The sequence below is a fragment of the Corvus hawaiiensis genome, chromosome 15 (assembly GCF_020740725.1).
Source record: "Corvus hawaiiensis isolate bCorHaw1 chromosome 15, bCorHaw1.pri.cur, whole genome shotgun sequence".
NCBI classification, from domain to species: domain Eukaryota; kingdom Metazoa; phylum Chordata; class Aves; order Passeriformes; family Corvidae; genus Corvus; species Corvus hawaiiensis.
The window spans coordinates 8,359,089-8,384,798 of record NC_063227.1 but is presented as its reverse complement, the minus strand read 5'-3'; the positions used below and the strand labels follow the sequence as shown (position 1 = coordinate 8,384,798).

The window sequence follows — 25,710 nt, the reverse complement described above, 5'->3', positions numbered from 1 at the left end:
AGAACAGGAAACAGAGAGCCCAGCTGAGCAGAAGAACATGTTAGTGTTCCTATCCCCTCTGTCATCTCTGGAGAAATCTATTATAGGAGGCCTGAATTTAAATCACATATTTATAAGTTGGAATCAGGCAAAAATACTCTGGAAACTCTCTGCTTCACACACTTCATTTAGCACTGACTTAACACAATGAGAGACCACGTGAACATGCCTAAGTAACAATGAACTATGTAAACCAGGGATATTTCATTTAAGGTAATGAAATAAGGTTTTAAAGTAATAAACTGCCTGGCCCGTGTAGGGTGAAATCCAGATTCGTAAGCAATTGCTGTTTTGTGAAGGTACTGAGCAACTAAATAAAGGGACTGGGAATGTCTTAAGGCTGTGTGTCTCATGAATGCTTCATGTAGAGAAAAGTATTATTTCAAGGTCTGTCTTAAGTGATCAGTTTAGCATGCCGAAGAACACAAGAGCTAACAAAGATTATAAAATAAAACTTCAGGCTTATGTCAGTTTGGGTTCCATAAGCTGAGCTGCTTTGTTTTCCCATTTCTGAGAGATGGAAAAACACCCTCAGCCTTCTCATTATCCCCATGGAACTGGGATATATGGACTGGTACAGCAGTGGAGGATATATCTTCACCTAAATCAAAGCAGGAGAGGGTGGAGAAGTTGGTGTTCCTCAGGAAGAACAGCTGGGTCTCTAGAAGAACCAGAGCTGCATTAATCATACCTGCATTTGTATTTCGCAGCCATAAATGTATATGTATTTCTCAAGATACTATGCTGATGTGAACCTCTTCTGGGTAATCAGGTGAGCTCTTACATTTACTGTATGTGAAATCCAATTTACCGAGGCAAGATGCTTCCATAAAGACACAAGGAAAGGCTGGGCACCACAGGCATGTGCAGCCACTTTTCCTCAGGTAGCAGCTGGAAAGACAGCAATTCCTTAAGAATGCAGAAATCCAGTTAGTTCAGGGAGCAGACCCAGATCCATCCTTCCCATTTTTTGGCAGTAGTTGGTGTCTGGTCTGTACACTGGTTGCTGCTGGCTGTTGGAAAAGATTTCTTAGCCTTTTGCAAGGTCAAAGACTGCAATATTAGTCTTTGTTATTAGAAATATTAGAAAATTAAGGCCTGAGATGATTCAGAGGATTAAGCAGCCCGCAGCCTTTCCCTGACACTGAGGGTGCTCTCAGCTCCCCACACACCTCCCACGTGAGGTCCGTCAGATCGGTCACATCTCGTGATTGATTCCTGTGCCCTTGCCAAGTCACATGTTGCCTCTCTGTCGTTGCATCCATAATCCAGGAAGCTGCAAAGACAGTAAAACTGAGAAAGAAATGTTTCAGAAGTCCCTGGAACTGGCTCCATTTGCTGCTCTGGCAGTGAGTTACCCCTTGACTTTCACCTCTGTGTTTGCCAGCCTAGGCCAGCACTGGCTAAAGAGGCAACAAGGCAGAAGAGACCCAATCTGTGCCTGGTTAGACTCAGTCTAACCTGTCCTACCCTGAAGAGGCTGCACAGACCAGGCTCCAGCACACAAACCCCTTTCTGGCCTTGCTGTGGCTCTGTGTCCTCCCTACCCATTACCCACCCTGTTTGTTTTAGCCTTAATCCTAGCAGAGCAGGGAAGGGCTGGAGCACAGCAGAGCTAACACAGTAAAACTGGAATGTGTGTGGCCTGTGACACAGCACAAGCCCAGAATTGCCACAGCACAAATACAAAAGGTTTGGCCAGTAAAGGCTCATATATACAGCTTATGAAAAAGCATCCAAAAAAGCTCTGTTTTTTCAAATCTAACCAAGGGCCTTTTGAAGTCAATCCAGTATTTCCTGTGCAGAATGACAGCCTGAAGAGAGGGCAGGGAGCTGAACTGGAGTCTCACTGGCTTCTGCTTTCATTCAGGAGCCATCCTTACCCTTGCCTCCAACATCTACTGCACTGCGGAAGTGTCCCTGCTAAAGGAAGAGCTGCTGTCTGATGCCCATGTAAATCCAGATTTCTATTTCCTTGCATTCTGGTAAGTCCTTCACCACAACACGTTGTAAACATGTTGCCAACATCTTCTTTCCTTGGGTAAAAATATTGGCTCATATTTCCTTTCTCTGTACTCAGGAATCGCAGTGTTCCTGAGCACAGCAGAAATGTTCACTTTCATCTTTTCATGGGTGAGATGCAAAGGTGGAGCTAAAAGGGAGAACTCTGTTTATAAGATTCCAGAGGAGTTTAAAATTACCTCCCCCTCATGAACATGGGTCACACAAATTCCAAGCTCATCTAAAAAAGATTTTGCACGTGGGCAGCTCTCTCCATTGGAGCAGCTGGGAAATCACCACAGGCAAAGAGCCTCCATAAACTCAGCCTTTTCCTAGACCCAGTGTTAGCCAGGTATGACCTGCAGAGACAGCCTGGCAGTAAGAGAGGAAGGCAGTCATAGTTTTGTAGCCAAAAGCTATGAAAAAAGTAGCTACTTCTTGACGGCAGGAGAAGGCAAAATGTTCTGAACTTGATTCAGGACTGCCTTCATGACAGGACACGTAATTTAATAGCATTTTTATTTGCAAATACATCTGCTATCTCTGGACAGAGAGTGCAAACTTCTCCAAAATTAGGGACTACCTTTGCTCCTAACCAAGTGCTCCAGGGCCAAACCAATGGAGACAGTGCTAAGAAAAAGGTAGGCTTTATTCTTTCCTATAATCTTAGAAACTGCTAGTTGCATTTTGGAAGTTGAAGAATACAAAAGGAGTCACAGTTGCCCCCACTGTGACTTACAAAAGCTATTTCTCCACAGGATACTATTTTTAACATCATAGGAGTAGCAAAATCTAGACCTATAAAGAAAGAAAAATCACTTTTTTTGCCCATAAAATCAAATGAAATCTTGTTCATGCCAGGCCATACACTGCAACAGCAGAGTCGGCAGCAGGGCGAGATTAGCAAGTTTTAGCAATTGTATAAAGTTGTGAGCTGGACATTTGCCCAAATGTTAAACAGAACCAGATGTATGGAAAACCATCAAGTTTCACAGCAATCTATTGGGTCACAGGCTGCATCTACAGCAAGAAGAAATATTACTGAAAGTTCCCTTTGCTTTGCTAAAAGGTTTCCAGCAGTCTTTGTTCCAGTTCCATAGCTGGAGTAAGTCTGTGCAAGTACTTCTACAACAGATTTTTTTAAAAATCACTTCTACAAGAAGAGAGGGAAAAACTCCCAAGCTGGCTGTAAACATTACTGGACAACAATCCCTGCCATCTCTCTCCACTCTGAAAAGAAATGTGTATTTCTATGTCCTGTCTTTTTGGAAGGGCCAGAAGGAAATTTTGCTTTCAGCCAGATGTGAAACATTTTTCCCCACAAATCGCCTGTATCTTTTCCTGCAGGAGCGATTGTGTTACTGGTGTCCCACTCTGCCATGCTGGCATTGTTTGTGACTTTTTTTTTTTTTTTTTTAATCCCTCTGGTGTTGAATTTGGAGTTATCAAAGCTACAGGAATGGAAGGAACCTCACTGAGGGTATCCAACCACTGAGGACAGATTCTCATTCACAGCTCAGAGCGACATCTCCACTGCAGCATTCCGGCAGTGTAGGGGAGACTGTTCCTGCAGATGCTGTTCCCATCCCCAGGCAGCTGCAGTCCTTGCTGAAACCTCACCGAGTGACAACCTGAGAGACAGAAGAACTGCACAAAGTCAGTGATTTTAAGATATTTTAAGTGCTTTTATACTGGCTGACAACAGCTGCCCTCAGGGAGGGAAGAATTTAGTAGAGCTGCAGGAAAGAGGGCACAGTAAAATGTCTGAGCTCAGCTGGTAACAGACTGTCCACACAGTTTAATTAAAACCAAAGTCCTCCCCCACCCTTTTTATTTTCTATTTCTGAGCAAGAGCAGCAGGACTGTCAATAAATGTATAAACAACCACTGCTTCTGGGTACTTTCTCTGAACCTTTCAGGTGCTGTTCTGAGAAGAACTGCCCAGCTCTGCTGGAGCTCTGGGCAGGCACCTCTACAAATGCCTGGATGACATCAACTCCTCTGCCTTGTTTCGGGCTGCTCTGAGTCTCAGCTCCGTGACCAAGGAAGCAGATCCCGAGCCCGGGCAGCATCCCGAACCTGCTCTCCCACATCCGCCCTCCCTTCTCCCGACTCTTGCTCCGCTCATGCATCAGCTGCCGAAGTTAATGCTCATGTCTCAACAGTTCCTATCCCAGGCATCTGTTACCTTCCGAGAAAAAGGAGTAAAGTTAAGCTTTCAGGAAAAACACCAAATCTTTTTTCCTTGGCTCAGGCGCTCACAGCTGGTGGCACCAGAGGGCGCTTCGCTTCACCCTTGCACCAGCCGGAATTCCAGGAACATCCCTTTTATTCCTCAATTCCTTCCTACCCGTAGCCCCAGAGACAAGTTATGCGCAGGCCAGAAGCTGTGCACTCCTAGGCAGTCACTGCTGTTTGCTCATCGCTAGGACTCAGCTGCAGGAGGAGATAAAACACGTGTCCGGGCGCCATCCGGACATGCCACGGGAAAACCCGGGGCCAGCACCAGGATGCAGCACCCGCTGCACCCCCCGTCCCTGTCCCAGGCAAGTTCTGCTCCTGCACATCTCGGTGCCTGCTTTACACACGGCCCCCGGCCCCCAGAATCTTAGAAAAATCCTACAAGGAATTGTATTTTAAAGTCGATGTCCTGCATTATCACGCTACTACACGGGCTCCGTTCTCCCTGTGTCTAATCCCAGTGTGGAGGAGCAGGGTCACGGAGAAGGGAGCAGAGGCATTCAAAGGGTCCCAGGAGGAGATCTCCAGCCCAACAGCTCAGACAGGGAGCACAGGGTGCCCCCTGCCAGGGGCCACTGGTTTTGTATTTTGGTCTCCTGGGCAAACCAAGCCATCTGCTCTCTTCTAAAGGGACCAGTTCCAAAAATGAAACCCCTCTTCCCTTCCCCTCCAAAGGGATCTTGCTGCCAGGCAGTACCCCAGGACACTTGTCCCAGAACACATAGGTCACTGATGATCCGTTTATCCTGATTACTCAATAGCCTGACTGCAGGAAAGCAGGTGTGTAGCACCTTTGGCATCTCCAACCTTTCCTCCTCCTGGCGGCCCTCTCATGCAGAGCCTCAAAACCTTTGGAAACAGTTCCTCTTCCAGAACTTCCCAAAAGAGCTTTCAAGCACTCCTCAACCCCACCCCCCTCCTCTGGGGTACAGGACACCCTCTCCACACCCTGCCTGGCTTTTTCCTGCAAGCTCTGTACCCTGCAGTGACACAATGGCTCAGGCAAATCTGTTTGAAGAGGAAAAGCTTGGAATACTCTAGACTTGTGTTGTCTCAGAACTGGTTCTTCAGTAATAGAAGATTTTCCTAATATAACTGAGCTTTTTGCACCCTCAAAAGCATGCTTCTCCTCCATTTTGACTAATAGTGTTCAACACAGTTATTTTCCTCATTAAAATCTTAGTTCAATGCACATGGATTTGCAGCAGTTCCCACTAAACCACTCTTTGAGGGCTTTTTCTTATTAGCATCCTGATCACAGCAAGCTTCATTGAATAAATAATGTAACTAAGGAAAAATGGTGGATTGTAGAACACATCTGTAGGAACTTTGTTCATTTTTTAGGCCAATGTTTTAAGAATTTCTTTCCCCCTGTTTTCAGAGAAAGGCCATGTGATCAGAGGGAAAGTTACTCTGTCCCAACCCAAAGAACATGCCCAAGGCTGCCTTCCATCTCCTCTCCCTCCCTTGCTCCCTCAGCTTCCTGGTTTCTTGCTCCCATTTACCTGCACCGTGACACATCCACAGGCAGAGTCTTCACCTTCAGGAGTTCTTCCTCCCCTGCCACACCTGAGGCTGAAGAGAGGTGGATTTTCACAGAATACAACACAAGAGTCAGCTTGAAAGACCTTGATCACTTTTTCTATGAACTCACAACAGCATACTATGAAATAAAGTCTGTTTGGTTCAGGGGAAAAGCATCCTCTGGTGTGTGGAGCAGAGTGTGCAAGAGCAGTGTTTCCTGGCCACAAACACAGCAGTAACTGCTGCAGCACTGATCCCAGGGATGAGATCCTCATGGATACAGACACAAGCAGTGTGCTCACTGAGGGTGCATTCACGGGCAGTGAATGAATTATCCCAGTCGTGGCTCCCTGCCCCATCTACTCCCGACCTGGTGCTGCTGTTGGGGCAGGAAGGAGCCAGTCTCCCAGTCTGCTCATGCATCACTGCCAGCAGGAACTGAAGCCCAGCCAGCACCACGATCCAAGCTGTCAGTCCAGGAGCTGCTGGGGCCCCTCTCCCGCTGCCCCTGCCAGAGGCACAGCCAGCACAGGCAGAACAAGGCTCCAGGGGATGCAGTTTCACCTGAGCCACCACCAAAGCAGACTGTGGAATTCAGACCCACCTCACCAACACCCTGGAGCTACAAACAAGAGCAGCAAAGGACTCAGCACTTGTTTTTAAGACATGGCAGTGGTGGAGAAAGCATGATGAGAAACAAAAGATGTAAGACAATAAAGGTTAAGGTACTTTTATTATAAAAGTCTATACAATGAGCACCAGACATAGCAATGCAATTATATCTGGTTTAGTTATATATATTCCATATCTATATATCCATATGGATATATAGGTTTTGCTTTTACCAAAGTAAAACTGTTATATCACAAAATGCCTAGTTCTACCATTTATTTATTGCTCAACAAGGATGGCACAAAACACACTCAGCATAACTGTTGCCATGCTTATCTACTATACTGAATAAACAGCCAAACACTGCATAACAAACACAAAGCAGCTGTTAATTCTGAATTGGAACCAGTCTGATCACTCACTCACTTATAAAAATATTGGAATCATATAGATTTAAGCATTATAAAGGAGGAATATATTATTTAAAACATTTAAATAGTGCATATTGACATTTTGCATGTGGTATATAAAACACAAACATTCATGTACAACACTATACAGTACACATTAGTTTCAACGTTTGGATACACCCGTGTCTGCAGACTGATAGAAAAGGAACTGAAGTGTACATTGCACAATGGAACTGAATAAAATTGATAAATGGTCTCAAGACTAGTTTAACCTCATAATTCTCTAAGGTCCCAGATCACTTTGCAGTTAAAAAAAAAGAAGAGAAAAGGCATATCACCAGTGCTCAATAGTTTTAGTGCTTTTTTTTTTCTGAATTCAAAAATTACATGCCTACAAGCAGAGTTAAACAAACCAAGAAATATTCTACAGTACACAAATGAAATCTGAGCACTAAAAATCCTACTTGCAACCTATTTCATATGCTTCATGACGGAACAGCAAGTCTCTGAGGTTACGTGTGAGCCATTTCTTGCATCGTGAGAAAATTCATTTTTGGTCTTTCATAAAGCAGTGAATCATTGCTATGTTGACATTAGCCAGTCATAAAAACATGCAGTGAGAGTAAGTGCATGCAAAACATGGCCACAATCAAACTGATACACTAAAATTAAAAAAAAAAACAAGAAAGCACCAGCTGAAATTAACATTTTGATTTTGTCAGATCAGAAACAGCTGCAGATGGCTGCTGCAGAGCAAAGCTAGTCTCTAAATCATCATTCAGCACAGCAGATGTGATACTCAAAACATTATTTAGTTTCAACTCTGAAGCTAAATCATGCAAGGCCCATAAACTGTTTTGCTTACATCGTAAGAGTTAGATAATGTATTTTTATTCTCCAACTGTAAAACAAAACCGTGATAAACGACAGTAATCTTTCCACTCCAAACCGACGTTTCTCCCTGTGGTGCGTGTTAACTACACTGATTTTAGCCCTTGACACCGTACTCAATTCAGGTACAGAGGGATTTTAACTGTCCTAAGCCAGCTCCTTTCTGTGGAGCCACGCAAGTCTGAGCGCCATCAGATTTCCCAAACACCAAAGTGTTCACTGTGCTCCTCAAATCTTCCGAAAGCGGAGATGCCGTATCCAATTCAGCCCAAACACTACGTCACCACTGGCTGATAAACAACAACCGAAAAAGGGATCAAATGAACAACAATGACATGAGTCCTGCAGGCAGCATGTGATTGAACTTTTCAGTTTTCCAAGGTTTAAAAGCCACTAAGAAAAGGTCACTTTCTGGTTTGTCCACTGTCATCTTTATCAAGGAGGAAACGTGACCGCTAATGAGCAAAATCCATAGACGTTAATTATTACTGTGTATAGGTGCAATTTAGAATATCAAAAATCAAAGTTGTTCCACAGCAGTCCTTTGAAAGGAATTACAGTCTGTTAAGTGTTCCAGGAATTAAGAGCTGTACCCTTAATTTGCTGATTTTTTTTTTCCCCATAATAAAAAAATAGGCAAGAGGAGTAGTTCAGTGGAGCATTACAATATTAATAATTTCTTCAACAATGCAAAACGTTGGTAATAACAAAAGTCTCAAAGTTCTTGAATGCTAAAGAAAAAAAAAGCTAGGGTTGTTTTGGAACAGGATGGATGCATCTGGAATACAAAACTTTGATGGAAACTGTGTTTGCTAAAGTTGGATAGAGCAGTCTCAAACTCAGAAACCGTATTTGCTCCCTAGACAGGACCTACTTACCCTTCAAGCATGTCCTAGTGGCACCACAGTAAAGTGCACAAACTGGATTCTTTCAACAGTGCATGACACATGAACACAAGCACCCAATAAGTACAGGGGTAGTATATGGAAACAGCATGTTACTCAACAGGTTGGAGGAATATAATTTAAATGGATTTTGAAGAATCTTGTTTGCTGATAAGAACTTCTAACAGCCTCAGTTTGGCTTTGATTTTCTTGTATTCCCTGTACTCATCCAGCATTGGTACACGATCTTCTTTCTGTACATTCCTGTAAAAACAAGAACATCAAAATCTCAACTAAATCCTCCATCCTGCAGCAAGCCAAAAACAGACGAAGCTACAGGCAGTTATTTTAGGGCAGATGAAAACATTATTGGCAGCTTGTTCACCAATAACAGACACAACATTATATTTTAGTTTATTGTTGTTAAAATTACCATCACCTAAAAAACTGAATTGAAAACCCAGCAGCTTTTACTCAGCACAACTACTGCAGCATTGTGTAGTAATCATTGCCCTAAGCTCTCCTGGGAATTTTACTAACAGGATATGAAGAGTTTCATTTCAGATCCTGTGTACACATTACAGAAAAAGACAAATTTAAGTCAACCTATGTTTTTTACTGTATGTAGATTGACCCACAAACTGGCAGCAGAGTATTATTCTTACTGGACAATAATAGATTAATCTATTAATATAATTAACCTCATTATTTGCCACTGAAGTCAAAAGGAGTTCTGTCCCAAATTCAGTACGTGCAAGATGAAGCCACGTTACTGGAATTTGTGTGACCAGTGGTCCAGAAGTTGGTGGCTCAGGAGCAACACAGGAGAAAGCACAGTCAAGTGAGAGCATTTGCCAGTCAAGAAAGTGACCTCCTTAGGAGTGTTGTTAGTTTTGTTCATGAGGTGAGACACCTCAAAAATACAATAAGCAGCAATTCAAACAAATTCAAATAAGAAGCTTAAAAGAACTAAACAATAATGAGAAGAATAAAAATTATAAAACCCTTTACTGGTAAAGCAAATATCCACTGCCAGAACTGACCTACTGGAACAAGGCGCAAATGGGCAAATTTCCCTGTCCTGTGTTACAGAACAGGGATCATATGGGTTTTTTTAAATACAAAAAAAAAAATCATACTTTATAGTAAGTATTTTTAAATGCTCTTTTTTTAAAATGTAACTGTTAAAAATACACAAAGTTATCTCCCTCAGGAGATTATTCACAGCAGATCAAAACAGATCAGATTCCGGCTGACAACATTCAAAATCAGCAAATATACTTGGCTACATAATGAGGCTGCAGCCCAGCATCTGGTTTTGTGCTGAACAAACCTTCCATTCTGCTGATAAAACTCCTCTTCAAATTCTCGTAATGTCTTACGTAGCTTCTTTTTCTCAGCTCTGGCTTTCCACAGTTGCTCCAATAATTCAGGCCTAAAAATTTCAAGTGAAAGAAAAATACTGTTGGTCATACAATAGAATTTAAATTCCTCAGAAACAACTGAGCTAGCTGCACTAATAATTTATTTGTCTGGCTCATAAGGAACATGCTATTTGAAAGTGAAATATTGAGAACAAACTAGCAGTTAATAAAGGGGTATAAATTTTCTGCTGTCTACACAGCTCAAATAAGGCTGAAGAAGGTTTAGAAGATACTAAATAATTCACTGAGAACAAAAAGATCTTAGTCAGACATGTCAGAGCAAAGAACACTCATTCAATCCAAACATTTCCTGAACATGTCACTCCCTTCCACCCAACATCATAGATTTAGTATCATGACTCTAAGTACAATAATTACAACTACTATAATTAAATTATCCACTTAATTGTCCATACATAGAAGCAGCTCGGGTGCTGGAGAGCCTCAGGTCCCGGGTGAGTTTCTCTTGACCATCCTCAATATCAGACTCTGAGTTTTCAACTGGGCTTAGAACGGGCTGTGTTTGGGCAGCAGTTTTTAAGATTTCATTTAGGTCTGTAGACAAACCATCACTTTCCTCCTCTTCTTCCTGAAAGTGAAAACAGAAATTCAAAACAAATGTGATGGATTTCAGTTCCTTATTACAAGTGCTGGAAAGTATTTTTTTAATTGCACTGTACCTACCTTAATTTCTTCAAAAAAATGGGCAGTTTCACCTTCAATAATGGGCTGTAACATCTGCCCCCGCCTCTTGGTTGATGGTGATCCCTGCAAAAATGGAAGTTTGTTTCAAAATGTACAGTAAGACATCAAGTGCTGTTTGAAGTCAGAATTATGTTGAAGTCACCCAATATTTCCTCTTTGAGACGAATGAAAGGCTGCAAACATACTTACAGAGTACAAATAAAATAACCATATAACTCAAAAGATTCAGATATCCAAGGTATCCTTGGCACAGAAGTAAATGTTGTAGTTTATAATTTATTTTAAAATACTCCTTTTCAGACTTGTAATAAAAATGATTTGCTCTCTCCATGTTTTGTAGAAGATTCATGAAGTGCAATGATAGCTCTGCATTTTGTAGTTACTCTTACTCCTCCCAAACCAAACCACAGTTACAGAGGCAGAGCTGGTTATCTCCTGCCAGGTTCTTTTTCCAGATCACTCTGAAGCCCCACAGTTGGAAGTGCGAAATCAGAGCTATCTATTGCCACCTCAGAGTCAAAATCCTTTGAACTCCAGCCTAAAGCAGGTGTCCCTGTGCTGTCCAGGTGCCTGTTGCACACATGCCATAATGTCCTGCTCATCCCTTATCCCCAGACAGCAGAAGCAATTCCAACAGATGGTCTCTGGACAAGAGAAAGGTGAAACACAAAAGCCACACAGACAATGACCTGTCAAAGACTTTAGTTCATGAAAGGTAAATAGTCGTCTGCTTCTCTGGACACTTCCATACAGGCTTCAGTGCATGTCATTAGTGTACCAGGACACAGTAAGAGATATCTCATGGAATCAATTGTCACATAAACCAAAAAATCCATTCTTGAAATACCTGGCACTGAACACAGCCTACCTAGAAGCTACCACTGAACAACCCTTGGTAACAAGAGAGAGGTCTTCATCTCTTCTATAGGTTTCAAAAGCAAAGACCTGTGAAAAACATTTTACAGGTATTGCCTACAGCACAGATTAGGAATCGTGTTACTGACATCTCTCCTGAATTTAAAATCCTTCTGGTGGGCTATCACCGATCCCTTTATTTCACAGCCAAAAAACCAGAATGACCATGGTACGGTCATAAGGCTACCAAGAATGTAAAACCCATCTCAGCTGAAGAGTCAGATTTTTGAGGGGAGAGATGGGATAAAGCTCAACCAGTCAATGGCACTACCAAAAAGCTGTGACTCACCAGTCACAGAGAAACACATCAGTGCCTAAGAGCAACCTGTATTTAAGATAGAGTTCAAAAAGGGATTCTGATATAAAAGCCCTTAAACTTAAATATGACTGTGATGCAAATCAAGTTCTTCTTTAAAAGTAGCCACCAAAAAAAATGTATGTGCAAGAAAGGCAGAATCTTGACCTGGTCCCTTTATCTCAATGTACTCCAGCCTAGAGAGGAGAGCTAAGAACTGTCAGTGACAACGTAAACAGCAGGTTAAGTTCCTGCTGAGTAAGCCCAGCTACCTACATCTGGGAAGAACTGTCTGTATGCAAAGAGATTATCTCACATCAGCTGTGCAGTCCCTTCCTTCCAAAAGGGTCAGCAGCCAACATCAAAACAGGGATTTTGCAAGCCTGGGTCAGTATGCAAGGCTTGGATTATAGCTCATGCAGAACAAAAGCAGCTGGCTGTCATTCCCCAGCTGTTTTACAGGTACTATAAACAAGGTTACCTCAATTTCCTTGCACAGTATGAAAACTTTTCTTCCTCATCTCTTAGAAGACCACAGAGAGAGGATAGAAAATTCAGAAGGAAATGAAGTGAAAATACAATGAAAAAGCATGGATATTGTACGGATGCTGCAGGTGCTGGTAACATGTCTCTCTCTGGGGAAGCATGAAGGAATGAAATGGTTCTGATGGCAATCCTCTCACTCAAGCCTTTGCTGACAGCAACCTGCACTGCAACTGGTGTTACTATTCTGGGGAGGACTAAAAGTACAGTATGTCCTGTGGATCCATACCTAGCACAGGCATTTGGGAACATCTCAGCTACAGCAAGTTAGCACAGCTCACTTACTTCCACAGAGAACCATTTGAATCCCAAGAGCCATCAAGGTCACAGACAGCTTGGAACTGCTCTGTTCTCACCAGTAAATCAATCAAATGCCTCAAGTACAATGACAACAACATTTTATATCTCCACAAGAAAGATGTTTTATGGAACAGTGTTACTAGCTCTTCTAAAGGCACCCTAGCAGTTCAAAAGTGGGAAAATAAATAGAAATAGCATTTGTTTTACTCACAAGAATAGGAGTAATGCTTGCTCTAGTTAACATTTGTTTTACAAGTCTGTATCTGTCATAAAGTGGCTTCACAATATGTCTTTCTTCTCTAGTAACCTAAAGGCAGAGAAACCACAGAATTAATTATACCGGTCACTCAATCACAGACAAGCAAACACAAAGCCGTGTGCTTCTCCTGCCAGGCCACCAACATTCTAGCTAGGAATACAAAACTACCTTAAATTGTGTGTATGAAAGGGGGTTTATGCAGATAAAAGGGAATAAGTGGGTGCTTCTTCATTCTTTCTCACTTTAACACCCTGTATATTTTAGGGAAAAGATTTAAACACTTCCTAAAAATTAGGGGAGCTTAAGCAGAGGCAAACCCTCTGTCTTTAAATATCCATGGAAAAGAGGAAAAAAAAGGGACCAAGAACTAGGGGAAAAGATGTGTGCCTGGCAATGACGATGGTTCTACAGAAATGACAGGGAAAAAAGAAAAAGATGAAACTGTAGAGAGGGGGATGGGAACTGTCTTTTCATTTCTGTTTCTGTGAAATCCAGAATAACATTTCCAGTCTTTTCCCAGGAAATTCAATAATCTTGTTTATTTTTCAAATGTCTCTTTGCCTCACAGACATAAAAGGCACCAAATGACACCCATCACTTTGCATACTCCAATAATCTGCTGATTTCTGAAAAGGGGGCCTAATAATACATACTTTTTTTCTTTTTTTAGAAGTCAATGCAGCAAGTTCCTCAGATGGCAACATGGAGGCCAATAGATACCTTTGTGTTTTGGAGAAGGAAAAAGAAGAACCCCCACACCAGCATTAAATTCTGGTCTTACTATTGCACAAGAGTTACTGCTGTCTATGCACACAATGACACAGTCTGAAGTAAAGCCAAGCATTACCGGCCGTCCATGTTGGCTTTCATAATACAGGAGGCTCTTCTGGAGAGACGTTTTCTCTTCTACCAAATGGTCCTTTGTCATTTTCTATCAAGAATAATTAGCATTTAATCAAACACAAGTCATTGTTACCCACTGTACAGATGCCTAAGCCAAACTTAGCTTAGTTGATATCATACAACCCACCTTCCTCCATTTAAAGCTGTTCAGTATTGTCAGCACATACTTCTAAATATCTTAATAAAGAGCAAAGAAAATGTGGTTCATGTTGATAATTTCCCCAGAGTTGTCAGAAATATGATGGCCTGGCAAAGGGCTGCTGGGCAGAGGCATCATCATGTTGATAAAGTGGTATCTCAAGTGTCTGACAGTGCTCTATTTCCCCCCCTTATTCTCTTAGAAAGATCCTATCCATAACCCCATGCTTACCTTTATATCTTCTGGTAAACATCTCTCAACTCGTTTTTCCTTTAATCTTTTCAAAATGAGTTCAAGTGTAGCCTCCTTGGTGGGCTTCTTCTCTTTCTGCACAACCCGCATCTCATCTTCATTTTCTTCATCCTCTTGGTCAAGAGAGGAACCAAAGCTTTTTGGAAGAGTGTTACTTCGTGGACGTGTTTGAGGTATGAATTCTCCATCTGAGCTCCTCTGCTTTGCATCTGAAATGAGAAAAATTGCTCAATCCAAAGGTTTAAAAGAAGTAACACTCTCAGTTTAACTACAAATACAGGAACACAGAAATTTGCATAGGCTAAGTTTCTCTCCTAAAGAACTAAAGCCATAAGAATAATTGGATTTTTGAATAGTGCAGAATGTAAAAAGGAAACATTTTTAGTGTCACATGGAATTTTACTGAATGATTTAGCCATTTCAGTCATGTAGGTAACTTGTGTTTGTAGAAAACCAGAAGCTGTAGCAATCTCTTACCTTTTATTTGCTTTCTCAATTTGGTAAGTTCAGTCATCCATTTTAAAACTTTTGGATTGGCTGCAATATCACTATAGGAGGGCTGAAAAAAATACAAATAAACTACGTATTAAGACAAGCACACTAAATCTTGTTTATAAATACTTCTTTCAAGATTTGGTAATATTTGTGACAGTGAATGTGAACAGTTACATGGATTTCACTCAGTATCAGATCAGATCTCAGTGCCAACATAACGACAACACTTGTGAAAATAAAACTGAAACAACTTCAGCAGTTGAACCAGAGAGTGGTAAGACACTTCTGCTTTTCCACACATCTCAGCTGAAATGCCCTCAGTCTCACAGCAGAGCTGTCACTCTGTCCTCCTTTGGCTCTGGCATTCAACATTTTCTAATATTGCTGTTGCTCAGCTCACTTTTGCAGACAGGAGCGTGTAACAAAATTCTCCTAATTTGTGAACACACAGTTACTCAGTGATGAGATTCAAGAGCCACTTAGCCCTCCAATGCAGTCCTTTATCCTGAGTAAAGACAGAAGTGCTAACCCACCTTACTGTTCTTCTCTTTTTCAAACTGTTCCTCAAATTGCTTTATTTTTTTCTGTAATTTCTTGACAAGCTGATATGGTGTCTTGTCTTCCCTTTTGTCATCTTTTGAGCTAAAGGATGCTCGTCGTGTTCTGTATAAAAACATTTTTAAATGTCATTTAGATAGTTAAATGAGTGCAAACAACATGTATATTTAAGCAAGAGATGAATAATTTCTTTTTTTTTCTTCCAGTTCATAATCCATTCTTTTCAAATTTTCAGAGCTATTTACTCAAACTGCTTTGAGCTGCTGCCTTGTGTTATGCTGTTCTTCCTCCCTAATGTCAGTAATACCCACAACAGAAAAACAGTATTTGAAATTCAAGTGTAATGTACCATTAATTGCCAACTTTCTGATGCCTGGGCTATTTACCTAAGTTACTATATACTCAGTTGCTCTTCAAGTACTGGGCTCACAATAAAGCCCAGGCTAGAAAATACCACTGAACAACCCTTGGTAATTAAACAGCTTCACTTAACTGTCTCAGGCAAGCTAATAGATACTTAGCTAAAAAGTATCCACATCATTTGTTAGTCTTAGTAATAAATTCCCTAAACTTTACTAATAAGACTTACAGAGTACATGGTTCTGGTTTTATATCATCTTTCACACAGCTCCTTGACATTTGCTGCTTTTGCAAAGCATTTTTGTTTCAAGACTGACATGAGAATTTTCCAGAACAGTTATTGTACGAGGTGCCTGAAACATCCCTCAACACAGCCAGTGACATATCTATGTAGTTCAAGTTATTAGATACTAATCTAATAATAATACCGATCTAATAATCTGCTAGAGTAGATCCTTATTAGTTTCAGAATGAGGAGAACAGCTATTATCATCAGCATTTTTTTGCAGGTCAGTCTTCTACATCATTTTAACAGTACTGGTTAAATATCTTCTGCGGCTAATTGGAGAAAACTTGCACAAGGATCTTTTTGCATCAATAAATCTGCCAGACAGACAACTAGAAACTCTAAACTTGTTCTAATCTCCTGTTTCAGGTTTTCTCATTTTTATGAGATTATTTCTTCCCTAACAAGCATGACAATTCTTCTCAAATTCCTTTTCCCATTAACAGTAGCAGACAGTATAGGTCATGGGTTATTTACAGTTTTGGAGAGTCACACTCCCCAGTTCATACAAATAAGCTGCAGCTTGTTTAGTGACAACTCTACTTTAATAAACTAGGTTAAAAAAAAAGAAGAAAAAAAAGCCAGGGCTTACACAAAATCACAGACCAGAGTCCAGTAAAGCCTGGTAAACAAAGGATATAAATACCACCTTCAGCCCAGGAAGTGCCGTTACAGCAGGTTGTCCGAAGCCCTGACCAAATGCTAGGGAAAGCTCTGCAAGCTTGTCCTATTTTTATCCTCTTTCCCTCAGCATCTGTCAGCAGCCACTTGGAGAGACACAATCCCACCCCAGCTGAACCTCTGCTCTGACTCACTCCAGCAGTTCCTGGGCAGGCAGAGCAGTCAAATGGCCACATTTGACTGGCTACGTTTGACCTTGGTCTTCAGTTCATTCAGATCATGAAAACCCGCGGCGTCCTTAAACAGCTGTATTTTCATCCTGCCAGTAACATTTCCTGCCCACCAGATTGCATTAAAATACACACCTTACAAAAGAAAGTGCTTTGGATGAAGAATCTAACGTTTCTGGATCATGTAAGAAACGCTGGCTTTGCCCAAAATCCAAACTCCGATGTGACAATATGGGATGACAGTCCTCTTCCAATGGATGATTAGTCATCCTCCCAGCCTGTGGGGAAAGCTGAGCTTCTCCAGATTCACTGTCCTCCTGCCAAGATTTGAAAGCAGGAAATGGATCTAGAAGATAAAAAAAAGACACAAAATGGTACTTTTCTGTTAACAGAACTATAACCAAGAGTCAAAAGGAAACAAAAATGCGTACCCAACGCTTAGTCTTGTATGCTCTAGAGGATGTGGTGTCATACACAAAGTGAATAAAACAGTGAAATACATCAGAAAGCTACAAATTCTGTCATATAACTGAAAGAAAAAGGTACTGAAATGAAGTATGCACACTAGGATCCCTTTTTCAAAGTGTATCTTGGGAGTATGCATTTCTGAGCAGTTCAACAGCAGTGTAAAAGAGCCTTATTTATGCATCAGAAATATAAAATATGTTTATTGTCCATTGCAGTATTTTGCTGTGGAAATTAGTTTTCATACTGTACACAGGTACTTTGAAAGGTTGTCCTCTTGGTTTTGAAGAAAGTAGGTCTGACAGTACCTCTTTAGGTACAATGCCCATTTGCTTAAGTCTTTTTCAAGGAGTGTTTTTGGGATTTATGATAAAATCTATCTTGACACCACTGAGAAAAAGAGATTTCTTAATTTGTGGAAGGTGATTTTTTAGGAAGGAGATTCCAAAACAATCAATTCTTTCAAATCCCTACGAAAAGCTCCTTGCTAACATCCCTTATAATTCTTTGACACGTTTTTCTTGCTGTCTAACAAGAAGCTGACATAGCCTTCCAAGTACTTTAATTTGAAATCCCACCCCGCTTTTCCTTTCAGAGTTGCCTGATTTTTTTCTAGTTTGAATCAGAAATTTGAAAACTGGGTTCAAAGTGTGCAGAACAACAATAAAACCCACAAAGTAATCTTTAAAAAAAAAAATAACCCTTGTACCTGCTTTCCACTGCACATTTACTAAGTATGATTGGGAATTTTTTTTGTTGTTTTTAAGCTGCAATCTTGCCTGTTTGCACAGTACAAGATACAAGAAGGGGACCTTTTTGAATCAACAAAAAAACTGCAGATCAGAATATTCCCAAGATATAAGGGACAGCAGGTGAAGGGTTAGTTAGAAAGCAAACCATCAACTATCAAAAGGCAGATAACTGAACGTATGGCGAACCATACTTACCCTCCCCTTCTCTCTGCAGATGCATTGTTTTGAAATCAATGAGGGGGAAAGTGATAGGGCATGGCGCTAATAAAATGAAAAAGAATGGCAAAAATACTAAAGTGAACACACAGCACAGTCAGAACAAACTATACATAACATGTAAAGCAGGAAGATACAGTACCAGGGAAAAACAACCCATCTTTTGGACCAGGCCCTGAGCACTCTCAGCTTCCAAGCAATTCCCATGGCAGGTAAGGATGCTCAGTCCTCAGCCAATTTGAGCTTTTTACTGGACAGGTTTACAAAGAACTGGTACAGGAATAGTAAAGACTTATTGCAGTTTAATAAGAGACTCATGCATCCTCGCATGAACAAAAGGCAAGCTCTAATGTTTTTGCTCAGAGCTTGTAAATGATAAGAGATGATGGTGATTTCCAAAAAGCAGGGCAAATGCAGAAAAAAATACTCAGAAATATAAATCAACCATTCTGCATTTTTGCCTTGGGTCAGCAAGCATTTGATGATGATTTTCAAGAACTCTGTTGCATGCCTTTGAGTTTTCTATTAGATTGGCTTTAATAACCCAAATCTTGTAACAGAACTTGGACTACTACAGATTTCTTAACAAAGTCACTCTACTTCAATGGAATGCCACAAGGACTTGCAGTGCCTTGGAAGGCTGAGTTCCTAATAACCATCCTAAACAGGACTGAAGAATGGTCAATGTTCAAATACTTCACAATGAAATAACAACTCTTGCAAAGATCATTATTTAATACCAAGAAGTTATAATATAAATTTATAAACAGGCTGCTTTATTTTCAAAACAAGGGTCATAAAGCTATTTGGGGAAGTAAAACCAAAAGCAATTTCATGAGCAGATTTAAGGAAATTATGAAAATGGATGCCACAAACCTTCTGAGAATACATATTAAGTACCTTAACATAAACTGAGGATGCAACAAAATGTAATGTGCAAGTAAGCAATTAAACTAAATAAAACACCAAAAACATAAGGACTTTTATGGGTTTTTTTAGCTTTACACTGTTCTTAACTTGGGCAACACGAATGAAAATCTGGACTCAGTGTCTTTGGATGCCTGCAATTTGACTTCTCTGTGCCGTGACATACTCTGAATGTGCAGTTTGCTAGGGCTCAAGACCACCAATCAGCAAATATTGTACAAAACTAATGAAGCCAATCACAAGTTGCAAACCTCTTTATTTGCACAAGGGCTAAAAGAGAAGCGTGGACTCATGAAGGCAATTAATTTGCAAGACAGTCAACACCAGCAACAAACCAACAATCAGTTATCGCCACTTGAGCTTCAGGACAAAGCTGTATGTGCTCACATGTGACAGCTCCAAGCTGCACTGTTACAGGACACACACTCCAGCTTTACTTCCCTCATTTTAACATTTCCAACACTGCAACCAGAAGTTACGTGCAGTGATTCCTTGTTACCAGTGTCTTGCTAAGGTTTCACTGTGACACTTAAGGGCATCTAAAAGAACAGCTGTCACTGGAAGAGCCTGTTGAAAGTTAAAACCTTGTCCCTGCACAGTTCACCTGCACTACATCTATCAAGTTGTACTTCAAGTTTTCCAAACCAGAAATGAGTGGCCTGTGGCCATTGCACTGTCAGTGACAGCTCACAGTAGTTTAGCATCTTAGATCACTTGCATTTTTTAAGGTGTGATGACTCCAAATATCAAAACCAGGCAGAGGAAACACAATATAAGGAAGATACAAAAAGAGAAGTATTTTGAAAAGAAGATATCACAGAAGATAAAACACAAGAGTGTTTTGCTGTGGTTATAAGGGCTTATGGTTGTTTTAAGTAAAAAAAAAGACTAAACAGTTATTACCAGACATTTGAGCAATAAAATTCAGTCAAGTCACAAGCTCAGGGGATTGCTAAAGCCTGGAAGGCAGTGAAGAATAAGGCCACAAACATAAGGAATCCTGTCTGAGAGAAAACTGTTACAAGTATTTTTCTTTTCCTAAAATGCAAACCATGGAGGAAGAAGTGGCACAGAAATAATATCCATCTGCAATTTTAGCCTTTATTTGAAAATTTAGAGCTGCTTCAAGCTATCCAATTACTTGGGAACCAAAACAACCAACAGATTTTTCAGAAAAATTGAAATATAAACTGCTTTGTTTGGCAGGTTAGTGATTTTTAAGTCAAATTCAGCTAATTCAGCTAGCATTAGAATTTCAGTAGTTTACATTTAATAAAACAAAGACAAACAAGACACGATGCAAATTTTAGCTAAATAATATAATTAGACAAAGTGTTTTTAAAGACTTGGATGAGAGACTCAGGGTCTTGAAACTTTAAAAACAATAAAAACCAAAACCAAACCAAAACAAGCTACCTAGAATGAAACTTGGACTCTTTTGCTTTCTAAGTTTTTCCTTGGATTATTTTTTTCTTTATATTTTTTAAGGTCCTTAATTAAGTTGCAGATGGTTGTGAAACAAGATGAGACCTATGTCATGACTTGGTTGGTCTTACCACATGTACAGGAATATATTGTTGTCTGCTGCTTCTACTTCGTAAATTGTTTTATTTATCACTCCTCCCTAACTATATTGTGAGCTAAAGAGTGAAAATTACCTTCCCATTTGTCACCATCAGATACATTCTTCAGATCCAGATGTGGTACTTGGACACCTGGAGCTTCCTCGGGAACATTAATGCTGCCATCCCCCAACACCTCTGAATCAGTGTTTGCATTAAGATCACAAGTCTTGCTACTTGAATCCTGTATTTAAATAACAGAACAATTTTATTATTACTTAGCAACTGGAAATCAGGTGCCTAACCAGTTCCAGTGCTTCACCAGAAATTTTAAGGAAAAAAGAAATCTTTCCAAACTCAAGGAATTACAAATACACACAACCCCCAACAGCAGTCAATTATTTACATTACAAAACATTTCTTAAATGAGATGCATAAATATAAACTTGCTGTGCTGCCCTGAGTTTCTGTGAAGTGACATGATGAGCTCTCTACAAGAGGTTTTGCAAGCCTTGCAGCCACCAACAACCATAAGACGTTAAAAGCTAAATTTGTTGTGTTACTTCACATTTGTATTTTGTATAAGATGCTGTGTATCTGTGTATAAATAAAATCCTTCTTACCAGAAACGCCTCTGAAGATATTCTATCATTGCCATCAAGCAAAATACTGTTTTCCCTAAAAAGAAGACACAGACCTCATTATCATTTTAATACAAGTTCTTAATGGACAGTAAACACTATACACTCCCCTTTTTTTTTTTTTTTTTTTTTTTTACAAACCCCATGCAGTTTTAGCAGATAGGCAATGTATTTACTTAAGGCAATAATTAGAACTCTGGGAAAAAAAAGTTATATTAATTTTTTTCCACTCTCTGATCTTCATATTGAATTCCAAGCTGTAGTATCTAAACAACAACTAGACTTGAAAGCTGGAAATAAAAACAGCTCAGAGCTTTATTCTAAAATTGAGAGTAAATATTTTAAAACTCAACTGAACTAAAACTGATTTCAATCAGTGCTGAACTAAAGCTGCAGATTAACAAAACTTTCTGGCTAGTCACTGTTGCTAGCATTAATTCTTCAATAATTAAGAACAATAAACTCTGACAAAATATTTTAAAGAAAATAACTTTTTATTCTTCTGTTTCTCTTGCCCAGAATATAGTTGTTCACAAAAAAAGCTGTATCATATAGGTTTGTATGACTACAGAAAAACACAAACCTTTCACTATTATTTTCTCCATCAACATCTTCATCACATGGTTTCAATAATATGTCTGCAGTCTGTTGGGAAAAAGTAGTTTAGAAAGATTTGGGAATGGCTTTCTCAGCAGAAAACATTTCCATACTCATCTCTGACCACAAGACACCCTCAAGAACCAAAAGCTTCTTGTGTGTGGGGATGGAAATCACACTTTTTAACCATGTGACATTTTTACATCTCAAATAAGGCCAGTGACCAGGTGTTTTAATCACCAGAAGTCAGACAATGAATGACTTTCCATCTCCAGATAAATAATTATTTATTATTTCTTCAGTAAAAGTTGTACCTAAAATTGTCAATCATAACATGAAGTTTGGGGCGACCAAAATCATGGCAGTTTGTAAGTCCTAGTCTCAAAAACAGCGGGGTTGGATATTGAGTTGTACCCACCATATATGAAATGAAACAAGTCTGACAAACTTTTTAAAAGAGCTACTAATCCCTGTTACTAAATAAAGCAGCAACAGAATTGGAAGGGGATGAAGAAGTGCTGTCAGTTCTATGACACCATCTCATAAAACAAGTTCACATAAATCCATGTCACCATTTCATTCACTAAGTATTTATGCCAAAGCCCAGTACTTGATTTCTTCAGAAAAGCATCTTATTTGGGGGAATACAAGAAATTTGAAATATAAAATATGTCATTTGGTTTTAGACTTCAAGAATTCTCGCAAAATGATCTTCATAGTGTCTGAATATAACATGAATTTACCAGGAGAGTTCAAATACACCAACAGTTGCCAGTTTTATGCTGCTGACAGCAAGTGACGCCCTTATCAGAAAAAGGGCAATTCCTCTGTTGACATTCTTTCAGTCCTCAAGTCAAATTCCAGTTTGAGGAAAGAATTTTGAATGACAGTGCATTTGTCATACTCCAGCAGATAATTTCCACCCTGGAGATGAGCTGTACAAGTCTTGCATAGCCACACTTATTGGAGTTGTGGAAACAACTGCTTCTATTTCCATTCCAGGCCCAAAGGAGAACTCATATGCAGAGTTGTCTTTTCCTACAACCCTACATGCTCCTCTCAAACTCCTTCCACACAGGAGAATCATCACATTTCCCTTTAACCTCTCCCCAAAAGATACAACTCTTCAATAACATTTGAAACAGTGTATTAAAAAGAAAGTAAAAACTAACATTGAAAAACCAAAACTTCACCCCAGAATGTCACCACTGACAGCAATGGACAGAAGTCTATCAAAAAGCAAAAAAGGCCAAGAATGACACCAGGTATGACAACAAAAGTACTTCTATCATACACTCCCAAGCATCACGTTCCCCTTTATATCCAACATCATGTCTTGTGCATTTTGTGCTATAGGATAACAATCTAATTATTCTTTTAGAACAAGATTTGAACACTAAAGCATGAGGAAAGAACCAGGACAATGAATACACTCTATGAAACTTAATTTACAGAATGGGATTCTAAAACAATATGTTAGTTTGTGGGAACAACTGAAAAATTTGGCTTGCTAGGTGATTCTAAAGAGTCATCTGGGATCCCCAAAAGCACACAGAAGCCCAAGAGAAGAACACATCACAATAGCGAAAAGCACTACAGAAACATTTTGTTTTGATAAAAACACAGATTCCAGACAACTCAGTTTCACTATGCTAAGGCATCCATTCCCATCTTTTCAAGTTCAAAGACCTATTAAATTCTTCTAGTTAATTTAAGTCTACTAACAATAGGTTTGCTTATCTGGTTATCTTTCAGGAAACCCTCAGGAAGATTTACGAACTCACAGGCTGAAAACCATTGCAGAAACTTCTCTACACATGTGTAACAAACCTCTCTACCCACAGAATTCACCATTTAGATTTGTAGCAACAAAAGTTTTAGCAAATAAGTAAGGAACTTTAGATTCGATTTTTTTCATTAGAAGGGCTTATCTGACAGCTCCATATGTGCTGCTTGATATAGAGTGGTAGAATGCTCTCTTCTCTTGCACATTATTGTTATGCTTGATTTAATTTTTGTCAGCACATATTTTACAGAATTCCTTGACTGCATCAACTAGAGAAGAGATAAAGATGTGCTGAAAAGAACAGAACATCTCTGCCTACCACAGAAGAAACTGGAAATAGAAAAGGCTGTAATCAGCTAATTACAAAACCACACTTTCCTAGCACAAGCATAGTGAAGAGGCTGCAGTCTCAAGGTGACTGCTACCGTTTCCTGATTCAGTGCAAGGTGACTGTGGGCTATGCTGCAATCACAGCTCTACAGCTTCTGCTCCTCAGGAGCAGTTTACTAACACAGATGCTGCTCCAACCAGTGCTGTGCTGCCTCACACTGACTTACCTCAGCAGAAGGAAGGGCTGGTACCTGTGAAAGAACAACGGAAAAATATCAGTCAGGGTCCAAACAAGTCACACCAAAATACACAAACATTTCTGAGTGCATGTGGCACAGCAAGGAAGACAACTGACTGCACAGAGCTAGAGCACCATGTAATGCTACATCAGAGCTCTTAGGAGAACTTGGATCTCTAAAGCACCGAAGTTGCAGCAACTTACGATTTGATATACAGGAGACTCTTCCTCTCACCTGAATGCTTTCTTCTTCCTCCGTTACAGTATCACGTTTCATAGCTTCCCTGTCTAAATCAGTGCAAACCAATACTTCAGAGCAGTCTCCTGTGTTTTCACTGCTACCAGTGCCATTATCTTCAATAACATCATTCCTAAAGATACAAACAGAAAGATTTTAGCAACCTGTTGTTCCACCTTTAAAAGAAAAAAAAAAAGAAACACTTTTTTTTTCCCATTAAACAATATCAAACATCAGGACGCTTTTTGTCTGGGTTTTTTTTTTTTTTTTTAACAGAATTATCCTGACCAAAGACACTGGTAACAATTACAATTCCAGTCACCTGTAGGTAAACTTAATTATTTATGTGATGTTTTGTACATCCACACACGATAGATATATTAAAATGTATTTATTTGATTCTTGTCTGAAGGGCCAGGCATACACCCCACACTTACCACACCAACCTAAGGAATTAAAACACAACAGCCAGAAGCAATGACATCCTGAAACTACAGTGACTCAATGACATTGCTGTGGCTACACTCCTCTCAGTACTGAAGCCAGTTAGTTTATAGCTACTGTCACTGTGTTCCCCTCCAGTGAGAAATCCCATTATTTCTAACATTTAATCTTCTGAGACTTCAACTTAAGGCATGTAACATTACAGCCAGATTAAAACTAATTGACATCATATTTGTATTCACATATATTCTTTATGCGCCACCATCCCTGTTACCACAGGACTCTGTCATTCGTCACAAGCCTTTGACTTCTTTGCCTTCCTTCTCCTCACTCAAAAAGAATTCCAGACTACATTAAGAAAGCTCCTTCTCTATCAGATATCGAGATAATGAACAGGGTGGGTTGAAAATTAACATTTTAACTATTTTTTCTTAATTCCAGCCATTAAGCTAGTTCTAAGAAATTGGTACTGGATCGCTGTTTTTTTCAGTTCTTAATTTAACTGTGTATTTGCCTTGTGCACTGTCTGCTGCTTTAAAGAACCCAGACACCCCTTTGAAGAACGCTATCATGTATCCTCTTACAGTTAATCCACAGTGGAATGATGATCAGAAGCATCTGGAATAG

The 25,710-nt window shown here is 39.9% G+C and overlaps 1 protein-coding gene across 3 annotated transcripts in view; it reads right to left on the bottom strand.

Annotated features, from left to right (window-relative positions):
- Positions 1-6,519: 6,519 nt before the first annotated feature.
- The window catches only part of FAM13B (family with sequence similarity 13 member B), a 44,921-nt gene continuing 25,730 nt past the window's right edge, over positions 6,520-25,710 (bottom strand). The window contains exons 10-25 of one of the 3 annotated variants that reach the window (XM_048319747.1): positions 24,637-24,772; positions 24,391-24,414; positions 22,034-22,095; positions 21,433-21,487; positions 20,906-21,053; positions 18,300-18,365; positions 17,023-17,233; positions 15,366-15,495; positions 14,815-14,896; positions 14,317-14,546; positions 13,891-13,974; positions 12,996-13,091; positions 10,711-10,794; positions 10,443-10,615; positions 9,936-10,037; positions 6,520-8,866 (exon numbers count right to left, since the gene is read on the bottom strand). In XM_048319747.1, coding sequence (XP_048175704.1) covers positions 8,743-8,866; positions 9,936-10,037; positions 10,443-10,615; positions 10,711-10,794; positions 12,996-13,091; positions 13,891-13,974; positions 14,317-14,546; positions 14,815-14,896; positions 15,366-15,495; positions 17,023-17,233; positions 18,300-18,365; positions 20,906-21,053; positions 21,433-21,487; positions 22,034-22,095; positions 24,391-24,414; positions 24,637-24,772 — 1,807 coding nt within the window. In that variant the 3' untranslated portion in view covers positions 6,520-8,742. The remainder of the gene's footprint in view (positions 8,867-9,935; positions 10,038-10,442; positions 10,616-10,710; positions 10,795-12,995; positions 13,092-13,890; positions 13,975-14,316; positions 14,547-14,814; positions 14,897-15,365; positions 15,496-17,022; positions 17,234-18,299; positions 18,366-20,905; positions 21,054-21,432; positions 21,488-22,033; positions 22,096-24,390; positions 24,415-24,636; positions 24,773-25,710) is intronic. The other 2 variants (XM_048319750.1, XM_048319748.1) reach the window with 2 other exon arrangements.